At 38.6% G+C, this 16664-nt stretch overlaps 1 protein-coding gene across 1 annotated transcript in view; it reads right to left on the reverse strand.

Annotated features, from left to right (window-relative positions):
• Window positions 1-16664, reverse strand: part of SUPT16H (SPT16 homolog, facilitates chromatin remodeling subunit) — a 39266-nt gene that overhangs the window by 20570 nt on the left and 2032 nt on the right. Inside the window, exons 2-5 of the mRNA XM_032857019.1 lie at window positions 3689-3781; window positions 2375-2545; window positions 945-1097; window positions 216-362 (exon numbers count right to left, since the gene is read on the reverse strand). Coding sequence (XP_032712910.1) covers window positions 216-362; window positions 945-1097; window positions 2375-2545; window positions 3689-3781 — 564 coding nt within the window. The remainder of the gene's footprint in view (window positions 1-215; window positions 363-944; window positions 1098-2374; window positions 2546-3688; window positions 3782-16664) is intronic.

Below are 16664 nucleotides of genomic sequence, written 5' to 3' on the forward strand. Positions count from 1 at the left end.
AAAAGGAACGAAAAGAAAAAAGCTGGCACAATTACACACCACCAATTTATGTACCAAAGGCCTAATTTCAAAGGCAGCTGAACATGCACCAAAAAGTACTGCACGGTAGGGACTTACTTCTCCTTCATTAAAACAGTAAGACTAAAAAAAAAAACCAAAAAACAAAAAACAAAAACAAAAAAAAAAAACAGTAAGACTTGCACCTCTCCATTTACCTCATCTGCATCAACTATTTCCATGACTCGTTCCTTGAAGAATTTGTTGAAGACCTCAGAGGTGATGCTAGCTGCTTTCTTCATTAGGTTGAGCTCCCCATCCTCCTTTACAGCAATGGTATAGGCCACAACTGCACTGATATCTATCTGCAAAGTGTAAGAGTTTCTAACATGTAAATAGAGAATTGCTAAAGAAATGCATCTCTCCCAATTTGAATATCATCAGTGAAGATACCTGGTTATTTAGCAAATATTATTTATTCATAATTTATTCAAAAATCACTTATTCATCAGTAGTTTACAAAATACTGAAATACTCTTTTTCTGGATTGAATAAATATTTAAAATAGCTCTTTACCAGGTCACAGTGTGTACTCTAATAGGTATTACATTAATGAATCATTTAAATGTAAATGTAAATGCTCCTCTCTAAAGGATTTTGTAAAGGCTGAAGAAGGAAAATAGGCAGGATAACAGGGAGGAAAAAAATGTATTTTCTGGATAAGAGATTTTCCTGTTTCTCTCTGAAATAGCTGAACTATCTTCCCAATGTCTCACCCCTAACTGAAAAGTCAAATTGGCTTACTGCTCAGCCAAACAGAATGAAAAATAGAAATGTGAAGGAATACAGTTTTCCCAAAACAAATACTTTGTATTATTGTTATGGAAACCTGTCACACTTTTGGTCTTCCCAACTCCCAATTAGCTTGTTTCCGGGAGTATTCTTACTTTGTCAAAGCCCTCTTTGTTGAGGCAGTCATTCCAGTTCTTCATGAACTCTCCAGGGAATTTGTCTTTGCTGAACACTCCAATCTTCTTGCCATTCTTGCTTTCTTTAATGGCTTCAATCATTTTGTCAAAGCTGCTCTTATTGCTTTCATTCTATCAGTGCCACAAAGAAAAAAAGGAGTTAATTAGTTTTAGAATTAGATATCTATGTTCTACTAGTAATAGGCAGAGACAAATATCTGCAACCACAGAAAGAATAAATTCTCTTCTCATGCCCCATCTACTTCCTTGGGACAGATTATAACACACTAAAAGTTAACACAAAATTTCTTTGGATATTTTTACATACTGAAGTGCCACGTAAGTTGATAAGACTATTCTTTTTCTGGGCGCCTGGGTGGCTCAGTTGGTTAGGAGAGTGCCTTCGGCTCAGCTCATGATCCTGGAGTCCCAGGATAAAGTCCTGCATTATACTCCCTGCTCTGCAGGAAGTCTGCTTCTCCCTCTGCCTGCTCCTCCCCGCTATCGTGCATGTGCTCTCTCTCTCTCCCCCCTCCCCTCAAATAAAATCTTCTAAAAAAAGACTATTCTTTTTTTCATGAATAGCTAAAACACAAGATGAACAATATTTGGAGAAAAAGTGCCAGATTGGAAGTATGACAAAAAAGATTACATGTGGGGCACCTGGGTGGCACAATTGGTTAAGCATCTGTCCCTTGGTTTTGGCTCAGGTCATGCTCTGGGTCATGAGATTGAGTCGGGCGTCAGGCTCTGCACTCAACTCAGATCTGCTTAAGACTCTCTCTCACGCTCCCTCTGCCCCTCCCTCACCACAGCACATGCACATACGGGTGCCTGTATGCATGCTTACATGCTCTCTCAGACAGACCTTAAAAAAAATAAATCACATGTGATAAAAACTGAAAAGGAGGTATATCTCAGATTCCTTAAGGATATTTAAAGTTATTTAATCTACGGACACCCAGCTCGCTGAGTCAGTACAGCACGTGACAATCTCAGCACTGTGAGTTCGAGCCCCACACTGGAGGCAGTGATTACTTAAAAAGATGTTACTTATTTTAATGAAGGTTCGAGATGAAAACAAAAGTGACTACTTAAAAAAAAAGTTACTTATTCTAATGACGGTACTAAGGTGAAAACAAACAAGCTAACAGTATCCTCAAGAAAGGACAGATAATGTGAGCATTCAACAGACTCTCACAGCCTGAATGTTTTGCTGCAGAACTGACAAGGTTAGTGAACCTTTTTTTCTCCTAACAAACACAACAAAGATGCGACAGAATTTTGTAATTACAACCACAGTCAGCTAAAATCTTCCTCTGTGTCTTTTTAAATTCCTAGAGGGCATTTCTGTTCATCACTTTTAAACATTCTTTCACAGTTATGACACATCCTTTATTGGTTCTGACCTTTTCCCGTATCAGCAGTGTGATGGCAGGGGCTCCATTAGCATTCTCATTGCCCTTAGTGTTGGCGATCTGTTTTAAAAACTCCACTTTCTTCTTGCTGGCCATAAAGATGATTTTGTCATCACAGAAGACCATGATGGTATCAGTTAGTTCATAACCAAAGAGCCATGTCTATAGGAAAAGATAACATGTGATTAACAGTATTTATAGATTAAAAATAAAGTGTCTGGAATTAGCTTCAAAATAATGTAGATGTGGACACAAATGAAACTGGCCAAGAGCTGGCAATTTATTGGAAAATGGGTACGTGGGAGTTCAATATATTACTTTATCAACTTTGATGTTTGAGATAGTCCATAATAAAGACCATCAGTGCATTTGGATAATTTGTGTTTACAGGAACTATACTGTTGTTTAGTAGGACAGAAATGCATAAAACAAGGGACAGAGTAGCAAATCAGGGAACTGCACATTCTAGCTCCCCCAAAGACTGCCAGTTACCTACCAATTATTCATTTCTTCTTCCTCAGAAAGACGGGATTGTCAGCTGGGCACAAGACTCTGCATGAAGACTATCTCCCATCCTTTCTTGCAGCTAAGTATGGCCATAAAGTTCTGGCCAATACGTTTTAAGTAGGAGTATTCTGTAGGACTTCAAGCAAGTCTCTTTATAAAAGGAAGGAGGTCTCCATTTTTTTCCCTTTCTGCATTCTTTCTGTTAGCAAATTTTGTACCATGGTATGGACTCTGTGTATGGCAGAGTAGAGACCTGAAAAACCTTGAGTCCCTGAAGACTAACGAAAAGAGAAAGAACTGGGCTGCCTGGGAGGCTCAATCAGTTAGGTGTCTGACTTCAGCTAAGATCATGATCTCAGGGTCCTCAGATCTAGCCATGTGTCCAGCTCCACACTCAGCGCGAAATCTGCCTCTTCCTCTCTCTCTCTGCCCCTCTCCCGACTCATGCTCCCTCCTTCTCTCCCTGTGAAATAAAATCTTTAAAAAAAATAAAAGAGAAAGAACTGTTTTGCTTAATTCATTGTCAGATTTTTTTTGTTAAATCCCAATTTATAGACTTCTCTTTATGTTCTATGCACTCTCCAGTACGCTTTTATGTTCCTTTTTTAAAGTATAGCTGTTTCTTTTTATATAAGAATGTGTTTTTTGTTTTTTGTTTTTTTTTAGTCCACTCAGTGCTGAGTACTTGTGACTTGGGATTGAGGAATTAAACTTTTAATGTGGCTAGTGACTACCATGCTCAACAGTGCTGTCAATGATTCAGTGACTCTCAGGGCTAAGACTGCCATAAATCCTTACCTGTAAGGCAGTTGATTTGGCATAAACAATTTCTTCATCAACACCCACTGATACAACAATGGCATCAACGTTGGCATATTCATCTTCTCCTTTCTGAAAAGCAAAGAGTAAGTAATTTGGTCATTTTCTTTCTATCCTTGTAAAACTGGAATACAGACCTCAAGTATCTCCTCAGGATATATGCATACATATACATAAGTATGTATACATATATACACATATATAATTTTTTCTTAATAGAAATGCCAACTTTAAGGTACATGTTTGCTTGGCAGTCATTAGTTACTCTATTAAATAGTTTTATTGAGACAGAATTCATACACAATACAATTCATCCATTTAAAGTGTGCTGTTCAATGGTTTTAGTGTATTCAGAGTTACGAAACCATCACAATCTAATCTTAGAACATTTTCATCTCCCCAAAAAGAAACCCACGAGCAATTACTATAAATCTCCTCCCAGCCGTACACAACCGTTAATCCAATCTGTTTCCACAGATTTGTCCATCCTGGACATTTCATATACATAAGGCTTTGTGTCTGGCTTCTTTCACTTGACATGCTGTCAAGGTTCACCCATGTTGTAGCAGGTGACAGTACTTTGTCCTTTCTGTCACTGAGTAACAATCTACCCTATGGATCTACCACACAGTATCTATTCATCAACTGCTAGACATCTGGGCTGTTGCCATTTTTTAGCTATTACCAATAATGGTGCTATCAACACTCATGTACTTCTGTGTAGACATACCTGAGTATGTATCTAGGTGAAGAACTGCTAGGTCATATGTTTAATTCTATGTTTAACTTTTTGAGGTTAACAGTTTAACCAGACTATTTTCCAAAGTGTACCACTTTATATTCTCAACAGCAATCTATCAGGGTTCCAAATTCTCCATGTTATGACCAACATTTGTTGACTTTTTTAATCAGAGCCATCCATTGGGTGCGAAGTAGTGACTCACTATAGTTTTGATTTGCATTTCCCTGACAGCTAATGATCCTGAGCACTTTTTCACATGATTAGACCATCTACCTACCTTTAAGTGCCTATTCAGATTCTTTGCCCATTCTCTAAATGAATTACTGCTTTATTATTAACTTGTAAGAGTTCCTTTTATACCCAAACATAAGTTTCTTGTCAGATAGGACTTGCAAATTTTTCCCATTCAGTGGGTTCTCTTCACTTTCATAATGCTGGTGTCCTTAGAAACACAAACATTTTTAATTTTGAAGGAGTCCAAATTATTTTCTTGTGCTTTTTCATCTCATACCTAAGAAGACTTTGTCTAATCCAAGGACAATCCAAAGATTTACCTGTATTTCCATAACAGTTTTACAGTTTTAGCTCTGATATTTAGACCTAATGGTTAATTTTGAGTTAAATTTTTTGAATGGTGTGGGGAAGGGGCCTAAGTTCATTTTTTTGCATAGGGATATCCAGTTTGAAAAGACTATTCTTTCCCCCATTGAACTGTCCCAATTTAAACCAAATTATGTATTTTAAAAAAGCAAATGATACTGGGGCATGCAGGTGGCTCAGTCAGTTGAAAGTCTTACTCTTCATTTTCGCTCAGGTCATGATCCCAGGGTTAGGAAATCAAGTCCTAAGTTGGGCCCCTATACTCAGCAAGGAGTCTGCTTGAGGTTCTCTCTCTCCCTCTGCTGCCCCACTTGCATGCACTCTCTTTCTCTTTAATACATACATAAATCTAAAAAAAAAAAAAAATCAAGTTATACAAATGTGGATGTTTGTTTCTGGATTCTCAATTCTATTCCATGATCTATGTGTCTATCCTTACACTAACAGCATGTTATTTTGATTATTGCAGCTTTGTAACCAGTTTTGAAATTGAGAAGTGTGAGTTCTCCAACCATTAGCTACTCTTCAATAGCTCTACAAGACTGAAAGACTGGTAATAATGGGCTAGAAGGTCAAATCTCTAACTTCCCCTATAAAGTCAAGAGAAACATCTACTAAGACTTCACATGTCAAGGCTTCTGGTTGCCAGTAAGAATCCAAATATAATGCCAAATGAGGTTTCTGTTCAATTTCTCTACCATAACAAAATACTTAAGACAAAGAAATTACCACAGAGAAATTGTAGGCATTCCCCCACTGATTTTCAGTGAGAAGGTATTTTCCTTCAGGTTGGTAAAATTTTATCATTAGTTCTCATTGATGATGCAAAAGCAATGGTAGTTAACCTACTGCCTTAGCATGAATCAAGGCAGTGGAACCAAAATAATTATTCACTACTGCACGCTCATGGAAAGGGGGGGGGAGGCAGTTTCTCTAAGAACGTCCTTGATGTAAAAAAATGATTAATAGTAAGAAATCCCAACCCTTGAGCATGTCTTTTCAATACTGTGTAAAGAAATGGGAAATACACACAAAACACTTCTATCTGTAAACTGAAGTACAATGATTGTCTTAAGGAAAATTTTACAATTATCTGAATAACAAGTTGAGGGAGCCATTTAAGCAGACATGGGTATCCAGCATACATTTTCTTGAAAATTAATGAAGTGAGCCTGCTATTTCACGGAACATGAATGATGTCTTATGTAGTCAATGATAAATATTTGAGTTTTCAAGCAAAAATTAGAATTCTGAAATAGCTGACTTGCCACTGTGAACTTAGCTTCCCTACTTAAAACTCTCCTGGTAAAATTAGTGGTGATATTAACAAACATGATTCTTTGATACCATATAATGAAATGTGTTAACATTTAGAAGATCTGCACAACTGAGAGAACCAATGCATGATGTCACAAAGTCATCCATGGGGGGGCACCTGGGGGGCTCAATGGGTTGAGCCTCTGCCTTCAGGCTCAGGTCATGCTCTCGGGGTCCTGGGATCAAGCCTCGCATTGGGCTTTCTGCTCAGTGGGGAGCCTGCTACCCCCCTCTCTCTGCCTGCCTCTCTGCCTACTTGTGATCTCTGTCAGATAAATAATTAAAATCTTAAAAAAAAAAAAAAAAAGTCATCCATGGTAAAGGATTAAAGGTACAATAACCTGAGTATAAAAAGTGTTAATGTTGTGGTTTCAAATTTCAAATTATAATTAATTTTTGCAAGATTACCACTTCTCGAGTTTTAATCTAGTAACACAGTATATTCATAATTACCTAAAAAGATTATTAAAAATCCCCCCTTCCAGCTTCACATATGTATGAGGCCAGATTTTCTCTCTATACTTGATGCAACCAATACAAAGAAAGGCTCTTTGGGGTCATGAATAATTTAAGAATCCAAAGGTTCTGCTATCAGAGTCTGAGAACCACTGTGCTATAAGATTCCTGTGCCATAGCACATTAACACTACTCTTCGCATTAAACATTCTCTCTTCTCAATTTTTGCTACGTATGCGCCAGTTCTCCAATAAATATAGATTTTTGTGGCAATAATATTACCACTACCTTGATAATCTCCCAAAATTAGCAACAGGCACTTGCCTATATTTAATGCTTATGGCTTCTAGATACAGATGTAATCCCCCCCTCCAATATCTGTCTGCAAAAAATACCACTGAAATTAGTCAAAAGTCTATTATATTTTTTGATACTTGAAGTCTTGGTCCAGTCAAAATTTTTCTACAAAGAAAAAGGTATTAATATGTATAAAAATTCAAAATACACAATAATACATTTCTTAAAAGTATATAAAGAATATAATCATGTAACTTAATCACTAACAGTATGGGTAAATCATCCAAAGGGATCTCAATAAAACTGAAAATAAGGAGAGAAAAAGGGCCCGCATATTCAGCTTTTTCAAGTAGATGCAGAAACAAACTCAACCATCCCAAGGATTTCAATCCAAATAAAATGCCTAGTTTTCCACTGCCAAGCACAAAGGTGAGAGGACGAATCCTAATTTCTCTTGAAACCCAGCTGCTCTGACCATTTCATCAAAGTTCTTGATTGATTCTTCACAAAACCAGTGAGCGCTAACCCAGGAAAGAAATGTAGTAACAGGAGATTATAGATATTTAAAGATAAAGAATTCAGAGAAAATTTTTCTCAAAATGTGATACAATGAAAAGGATTATAAATAAAACCAAGTATCTTAGCAAAATCTGGGATACAGTTTCGTATTTCAAACCTTATGAGTACAAATGCTTTAATATAGATCACATCTGAAAATAGTCTTCTGAAACTATGGGAGACTTTAAGTTATTTGCTTATAAAACTTGCATAAGTTACCTGAAGTAACATAACACATACTATTGTAAAATATTTTTATATATATAATATGTTTCCAGATTAAATTATGTCTGGAGGGGAGCTTGGGCAGCTCAGTTGGTTAAGCATCTGCCTTTGGCTCAGGTCATGATCCCAGGGTCCTGGGATGGAGCCCCGGGAGCCTGCTTCTTCTCCCTCCGCTGCTTGTGCTCTCTTGCTCTGTCAAATAAAATCTTAAAAAAAAAAAAAAACAAAAAAAACGTCTGGAATATTAGAGTGCAGTGGGGTAGTTGAAAAAAGGAAAAAGAAGAAAAATGCTACAAGGCTAACAGTTCTATGTCCAACTCCAACTGTCAGCCTGGCTACTGGAGGAAGCTGGCTCTCAACCCTGTACTGCTCTGAAATGGTCCCAGATTCCTACCTGCAGATTCTCTTCTGCTTGGGCTGATCTTCAGAACTCAGACTTGAGCCCTTGTCGAATCTGGACTTGTGATCCCTGTGCTCCCCTTTCTAGATGAACCATCTTGCACAGATTCTCAACATCCACCAAACCCTTTCTGTCTCCAAATTCTGCCACCTTCCAGTCTGTTTGGTACACTTGACAGCCAAGCCTTGCTGAAATGAGTGTTTCAGGTGGGAATAATAGTATTTACTGAGCAGCCACTTTTTTAATGTGCCTTGCGTTTATTTATTACCTGTAACCCTCACAATAAAACCTGACATGCAGTAGGCATGACCATATTCAAAATCCCAATCAACACCTAGCACACTTAAAACTCCCACACAAATATACTAGCAGTCCTTACACTCATGATGATTTAGACTTTTTAAAAAGTGCTGAAAACCTAATTAAAATATACATATTAAAGGTAAAATATATACTTTCTATTAGCACACATTTATAGAGTATCAGATAGAGTTATACTTTTCCTACCATCTCTATCTCTTTCAGTTAACAAATCAGATGAGGATTTCATTAGGATCCTAAAGATAAAAATGAATCCCTCTGGAAGGTTTCTGATTTTTATCTATAAAGAGACATAGGGTCATTTGACAAACTTTTCAGGTAAGATGTTAGTATTGGTGACTTCTTAAATTTAACAGAAATTTCTTCAGCAACTGCAAGCAATAGGTATCAAGGTCTGCATACTATAATTAGAGATACACTAATGCCTACTGGTAAGGGCTCACTCTGAAAACACACTGCCTGGGTTTGAATACCTGATCCCACCACTTACTGTGACCTAACCTCTCTATGTTCCACTCTCCTCAATCATAAATATTGCTGTCAGAACTAAATGAGCTAGTATAAATATAAATTATTATATTTAAATATATAAATATTTGTTTATATATTTATTTATATATTTAATAAATATTAAAAACAAAATACAAATATAAAGTGCTTTGAACAGTGCTTACCTCACAGCTGCTACTATGTATCTGTCATCATTATTATACAAATAATGGACCAAATATAGACCAAAAAGGCTATTTGTTAAAAATTTTACTGCGTACCACACCACTACAGTTACTGGTGTCAAAAATTAGCTGTCAACTGCATTAGTACAGCAGCAGAGCAGACTTTCTGAAAGTGTGTACATCTCATATAGGAGATGATTTTAAGTGATCACAGATGTGGCTTTAAATATTCAATTACCTAGCAAAAAAAGTTACCTATTTTTCTCTTTAAATCTACTTGATCATATCAACACCCTACCTGTTTAAGATAATTACAAAGGACATATCTGTATAGTGTTAATATCCAAAATGTATAAAGAACTTACTCAACTCAACAACACACAAAACAAATAATCTGATTAAAAACGGACAGATGAACCAACATTTCTCTAAAGACATACAGATGGCCAACAGACACATGAAAAGATGTTCCACATCACTGATCATCAGGGAAATGCAAACCAAAACTACAATGAGCTATCATCTCACACCTGTCATAATGACTAAAATCAAAATTACAAGAGACAACCAGTGTTGGCAGATGTGGAGAAAAGGAACACTGCTGGTGGGAATGCAAACTGGTGCAGCCACTGTGGAAAACAGTATGGAGTTCCTCAAAAAGTTTAAAAATAGAACTATACCCTATGATTCAGTAATTGTGCCACTGGGTGTCCACCTCCTCCCAAAAATACAAAAATACTTATTTGAAAGAATATATGCACCCCTATGTTTACTGCATTATACAGAATAACCAAATTATGGAAGCAGCCCAAGTGTCCATCAATAGATGAATGGATAAAGAAAATGCGGTGTGTGTGTGTATATATATATATGTATATATATACACACACATATATATATATACACACAATAGAATATTATTCAGCTGTAAAAAAAAAAAAAAAAAAAAGAATGAAATCTTGCCATTTGCAACAACATGGACAGAGCCAGAGAGTATAATGCTAAGTGAAATAAGTCAGAGAAAGACAAATACCACATGATTTCACTGGTATGTGGAATGTAAGAAACAAAACAAACAAGCAAAGGAAAAAAACAAATCCAGATACAGACTTTAAAAAAAAAAAAACACCTCTTTTAAGATTTTATTTATTCATTTGAGAGATAGAATGAGAGAGAGAGAGAGAGAGAACACAAGCGGGAGGAAGGTCAGAAGGAGAAACAGACTCCCCACTGAGCAGGGAGGCTGATGCAGGACTGAATTCCAGGACTCCAGGATCATGACCTGAGCCTAAGCCAGCTGCCCAACCAACTGAGCCTCCCAGGAGCCCCAGACTCTTTTTTTGTTTTTTAAGATTTTATATATTTACTTGACAGAGAGAAAGTGAGAAAGCACAAGCAGGGGAAGTGGGAGAGAGAGAAGCAGGCTCCCCACTGAGAAGGGAACCAAGACTCTGAGATCATGCCTTGAGCCAAAGACAGCTGCTTAACCGACTGAGCCACCCAGGCTCCCCTAGACTCTTTTTTTTTTTTTAAGATTTTATTTATTTATTTGTCAGAGAGAGAGAGCACAGGCAGACAGAGTGGCAGGCAGAGGCAGAGGGAGAAGCAGGCTCACCGCTGAGCAAGGAGCCCGATGTGGGACTCGATCCCAGGCCGCTGGGATCATGACCTGAGCCGAAGGCAGCCATCTAACCAACTGAGCCACCCAGGTGTTCCTCCCCTAGACTCTTAACTATAGAGAACAAACGGACAGTTACCAGAGGGGAGGTGGCTGGGGGGGATGGGTAAAATAGGTGATGAGGATGAAGAGTGCACTTACCTTGAAGAGCAGAGTTAACATACAGAAGCACTGAGTCACTATATTATACATCTGAAACTAATATAATAACTATGTTAACTATACTGGAATTAAAATAAAAACTTAAAAAATAAAATTTTCTTTAAAAAGATTATATTTTTAATGCTAGTTCTTAACACCTGCTACAATTTAGTAACGCTATTGCACTTACATTATCTTTATTTCTTAACAGCTACTTTTTATTTTTGGCAAGTGACAGTATTTCCAATCATAGTGATGGTAAGTATCCTTTTTGAATATATTTAGGTTTAAAGAGATCAACAGTTTTTTGGAAGATGAAAAGAGGACAAAGAGTGGGAACTGACTAAGCAGAGCTGTGGTAAGGACACCCCAAGAATGCCTGACAAGCATTCTCACTGGTAAGGTATCAGTAGAAATGCATATCTCAAAGAGCCCCAGTGAGCTCAGAACTTAGGAGGCACCATGTAGCAGGGAAAGGGAACAGGGTACATTGTACTTGGATGAGTTCAGGACGACAGAAAGTCTGGTCAGTAAGCTTAAGAGAAGGACAATACCCCAATCTACTTAACCTCCACCCAGGATTCTTGGAAGTCCTGAGACAACACCTGATGCCTCTGCAAAAATAGGCTCAAAAAGTCTACAGACTTGGGGTGCCTGGGTGGCCCAGTAGGTTAAAGCCTCTGCCTTCAGCTCAGGTCATGGTCCCGGGGTCCTGGGATCGAGCCCTGCGTCAGGCTCTCTGCTAAGCAGGGAGCCTGCTTTCCTTCCTCTCTCTCTCTCTGCCTGCCTCTCTCCCTACTTGAGATCTCTATCAAATAAATAAAATCTTTGGGGAGGAAAAAAAAAGGTCTACAGACTCAAATATGAGGTCCAGGAGAAGGCAAGTACTAATTTTTATAGAATTAAATGAAAGTCTGTATTTTAAATGACCATAATTGGGAACAAATGTCCCAAAGAAAAGAATTGAGAGGATTTGTCTTTACACATCCTCACTGAATTCAGAGAGAACACTTCAGATACTGACATTTGGGAGTTCTCCATGGAATAAGCAAGCCTATTCACTCTACAGTCACCCCTAACTAGTTGAGAGGCCCCATTCATACAGAGCTGCCAACAGTTTGTTATGGTCTTAATCTTTTTTTTTTTTTTTGGTAAGATCTTATTTACATACTTGTCACACAGACAGAGACCACTTGCGCATGCGGGAGGGCAGGCACAAGTTGGGGGAGCAGCAGGCAATGGGAAAGGGAGAAGCAGGCTCCCCACAGGGCAGTGAGCTCAGATGTGGGGTTCAATCACTGCAGGATCATGACCTGAGCCAAAGGCAGGCGCTTAACAACTGCGCCACCCAGGCGCCCCAGTTACGGTCTTATTCTTAATACAGATGAGTAGCCAAGCCTTATTTTGGCTTCTGTGAAGTCTCCAACACATAAGAAAGAAAGCAAGGAAACTCAGAGGAAACAGAGAGGACAGAGGACAGAAGATAAAAATTAAAACACCTCCTATAAAATAAATAAATACAGCACATCCATGAAACAACAACAAAAAAAGAGGACATGAAAGAACTAGAAATTAAAAATAGCTGAAAAATTTTTTAAAAATTCAACAGAAAGTGGGAAAATAAAGAAATAATACTGCAAATGGAAGACAAAGAAATAGGAAATAAAACCGAAAAATAATGAACAAACTCAAGCCAAGAGACCTAAACCTCCTGAATGGGAATTTCAGGGGAAAAAAGAGACCACTGAGGAAATGGAGCAAAGAAAGTAACCAACAATGAACAATTCTACCATTGAAGGGCACTGAATCCTGAGACTAAATGGGCCCCCTACTTCCCAACTCAATGCAAGGAGGTTGGGAAAAAAAAAAAAAAAAAGACTCCTACCAAGGCAGTGACATTTCAAAACCCAAGGGATGAAGAGATGATTCTAAATGTTTCAGAGAGAATAGGCCATAAACATTGGAACAGGAAAGAGACCCATCTGCCTTCTGAAAAACAATACTGAAAAAAGTCTGAAGACTGACAAACAACAGCTTCAAAATTCTGAGCTGAATTCTGAGAGATTATCAACCTTGAATTTTATTCTCACTGAGCTATATTCCTAATCAAAAGTGAAGACAGTAAAACTTTTTAAGACACACAACAGCTCAGGAAACATATATTCTCTATATCCTTTCTCAAGAAGCTCTTAGAGGAAATACTTTAACAAAGATAAAACAAATCAAGACAAGGGTTGTAAGACATAGTGGACCCAACATTGGAAAACCCCAAGTTCAATGGGCCTGGAGTACAACCTGCACAGACAGAACAATATGATGTAAGGCTGCAGGAAGGGAATGGTGTTGGTGGTTAAAAAAACACAGAATTAGGGACACCTGGGTGGCTCAGTGGGTTTGGCCTCTGCCTTTGGCTCAGGTCATGATCTCAGAGTCATGGGATCAAGCCCCACATCGGGCTTTCTGCTCAGCGGGGAGGCTGCTTCCCCTTCTCTCTCTCTGCCTGCCTCTCTGCCTATTTGTGATCTGTCAAATAAATAAATAAAATCTTTAAAAAAAAAGAAAAACAAACCACAGAATTAATAAAACACCTGACAAGTGTGAGAATTTTAAAACAAAAGATAAGTAACATTTATGACAGAACTGCAGGAAAAATTGGGACTAGGGATATTTAAAAAAGGAGAAAAATTTGGGCAATCATTAGCATCAGGAAAAATGAAAAACTGTAGAGAAAAGTAAATTATACTCTATTAACTTCATCTACATGAGCATAAAAATGTAAACGGACTACTGATTTAATTTTTTTTTAAGATTTTATTTATTTATTTGGCAGACAGAGATCACACGTAGGCAGAGAGGCAGGCAGAGAGAGAGGGGGAAGCAGGCTCCCTGCTGAGCAGAGAGCCCAATGTGGGGCTCAATCCCAGGACCCTGAGACCAGACCTGGGCCAAAGGCAGAGGCTTAACCCACTGAGCCACCCAGGTGCCCTCTGATTTTTTTTTTTTTTAAGATTTTATTTATTTGACACAGAGAGAGGGAGATCACAAGTAGGCAGAGAGGCAGGCATAGAGAGAGGGAAAAGCAGGCTCCCTGCTGAGCAGAGAGCCCAATGCGGGGCTCGATCCCAGGACCCTGAGATCATAATCTGAGCTGAAGGTAGAGGCTTAACCCACTGAGTCACCCAGGCGCCCCCTGACTACTGATTTTAATAAAAGTTGTGAAAAAAAACTTATCAAGGGGGTGGATATGTGATAAAGCAAGTATAATAAAATGTTAATTGTTAACCTAGGTGGTGGGTACACAGGTGTTCACTATAAAATTCTTTCACTTTTCTGTATGTTGGAAGCTTTTCATATCCATGTGTGAGGAAGAGATTTAGAAAGTATTAAGAAAGTAGAGAAGTTAGACTAAGTGTGATGGTATACAGGGATAAAAATGAAAATAAGAAAGTGGGTAACCAAAGTAGACTATAAAAGTTGAGCATGCAAGAATAAATGAATCCGGGACGCCTGGGTGGCTCAGTTGGTTAAGCGGCTGCCTTCGGCTCAGGTCATGATCCCAGCGTCCTGGGATCGAGTCCCGCATCGGGCTCCTTGCTCAGCAGGGAGCCTGCTTCTCCCTCTGCCTCTGCCTGCCATTCTATCTGCCTGTGCTCATTCTTGCTCTCTCTCTCTCTGACAAATAAATAAAATCTTTAAAAAAAAATAAAAAAAATAAAAAATAAATGAATCCCAACCTGCCCAGGCATTTACTTCCATTTAGCCCTTCTCTTCCTGAAGTTAAGAGACCAGTGCATTGCTTAAACCTGTCTCTACCTCAAGATAAAAGAGCCATGAAGAATGGAGATGGGTAGAAGTAACCCATTACCTTTGCTCAAAGTAGTCTGGGTACTGCCTGTATTTTAAAGAACCTTCCTCAGCCACAGATAGTAACCGCCTAGCTTTGGAGAGCAATCCAGAACACGAAACTTGTCCATGACAAAAACAGCTGAGTCAGAAACCGGTAACTGAGAGAAGCACTGACACTACAGCATATAGTTTTCTCCACGGGCACAAACTTTTTAGGGTAAGAGCCACCCACCATTTCAATTCTGACCGGTGGCATACAGACACATGAATGAATGCACTGGATCAGCATTCCTTTTCAAAACAGCTGCGAATTCTGACAGTTCACAGAATTCTTTTGGGATAAAGGACAAATGACCAAAGTCAAGGTTTACTCATAGCAAGATGCACCAAGAGGTAGGTCTCAAATGGGTATGCCTGGATATTGCTTCCACTGGTTCTCAAAAAGCTGGAACTTGGGGCATCTGGGTGGCTCAGTCGGTTAGGCATCTGCTCAGGTCATGATCCTGGGGTGCTGGCATGGAGCCCCACATCAGGCTCCCTGCTCAGCAGAGTCTGCTCCTCCCTCTCTCTCTGCCCCTCCCCGCGCTTGTGCTGTCAAACTAAAAAAAAAAAAAAAAATCTTAAAAAAAAAAAAAACTTGGAACTGCAGAATGATGACTAACCTCCTTCACCTCATACCCCATGCAGTACTAATCATAATACCTGATTAAAAATGATGACAATGCTGAGAAGGCTGAGAGCCCTGAATAAGGCTCAGTTAAGAGGCCAGAGAAGCCCATAGCACATTCTCATGACCTACTACTACCACCTGGAGTTTTCTAACAGAATGGACAGGCGCACCACAAACCCTTTCTGCTTGCAGCAGTTCTAATTTAAAAAATAAGAGGCAGGACTGGAACAGACTCAAACATCCAGGTATAGTCATAAGACAGTAATAACTTCTGGTCACTACAGAGATCTCCTGATTTTTGACTGAGCCTTTTTTCTCATCTCTCGAATGACACTATTTCTCATTGATGTTTTAGAAATTTCTATTCAAACACAAGTATGTGATGCTACAACTACTTTTAGGACATAAGTTATGAAAATTGTTAATTAAGAAGTAGTATCTTACTGGGACGCCTAGGTGGCTCATTCAGTCAAGCGTCTGACTTTATTTTGGCTCAGGTCATGATCTCAGGGTTGTGAGACTAAGCCAGGAGACAGGCTCTGCCCAGGGCATGGAGTCTGAGATTCTGTCTCTCCCTCTCCCCTCACTCATGCCCATGTGCCCTCACGCAAATACATAAAATCTTTAAAAAAAGGGAAAGTACTTGCAATAGCCTCACAATATGTATCTAACCCAAACTCAATCTGCAGATAAGTGAGATAGGAGTCACATTAACTCCTGTTCTTATTTAAAAAACAAAACAAGGCTAATTTTTTGGTTTTCTTCTGCCTTGTGAGGCTGAAGAGAGTTGGAGCTACCACACAACCACACAGTTCTGAAAACCTTATGCTTGAAGGTATCTAAAACTAAAAAGTAGATATGGCACCCAACTAATTTCTCTAGTTTGTGAATTTTTGTCATAATGGATAGTTCTTTGAAGATGGGTGCTAATAATGCAAAGCTTGGAACTTACACAGCTAACTTCAAGTTATTCCCTTATCTCAATGCTAGTTTTCTATTAAAAAAGGAGAAAGTGTAAAAAATAACTGTA

Source organism: Lontra canadensis, unplaced genomic scaffold (assembly GCF_010015895.1).
Source record: "Lontra canadensis isolate GAN:19392208 unplaced genomic scaffold, GSC_riverotter_1.0 scaffold12, whole genome shotgun sequence".
Taxonomy (NCBI): Eukaryota; Metazoa; Chordata; class Mammalia; order Carnivora; family Mustelidae; genus Lontra; species Lontra canadensis.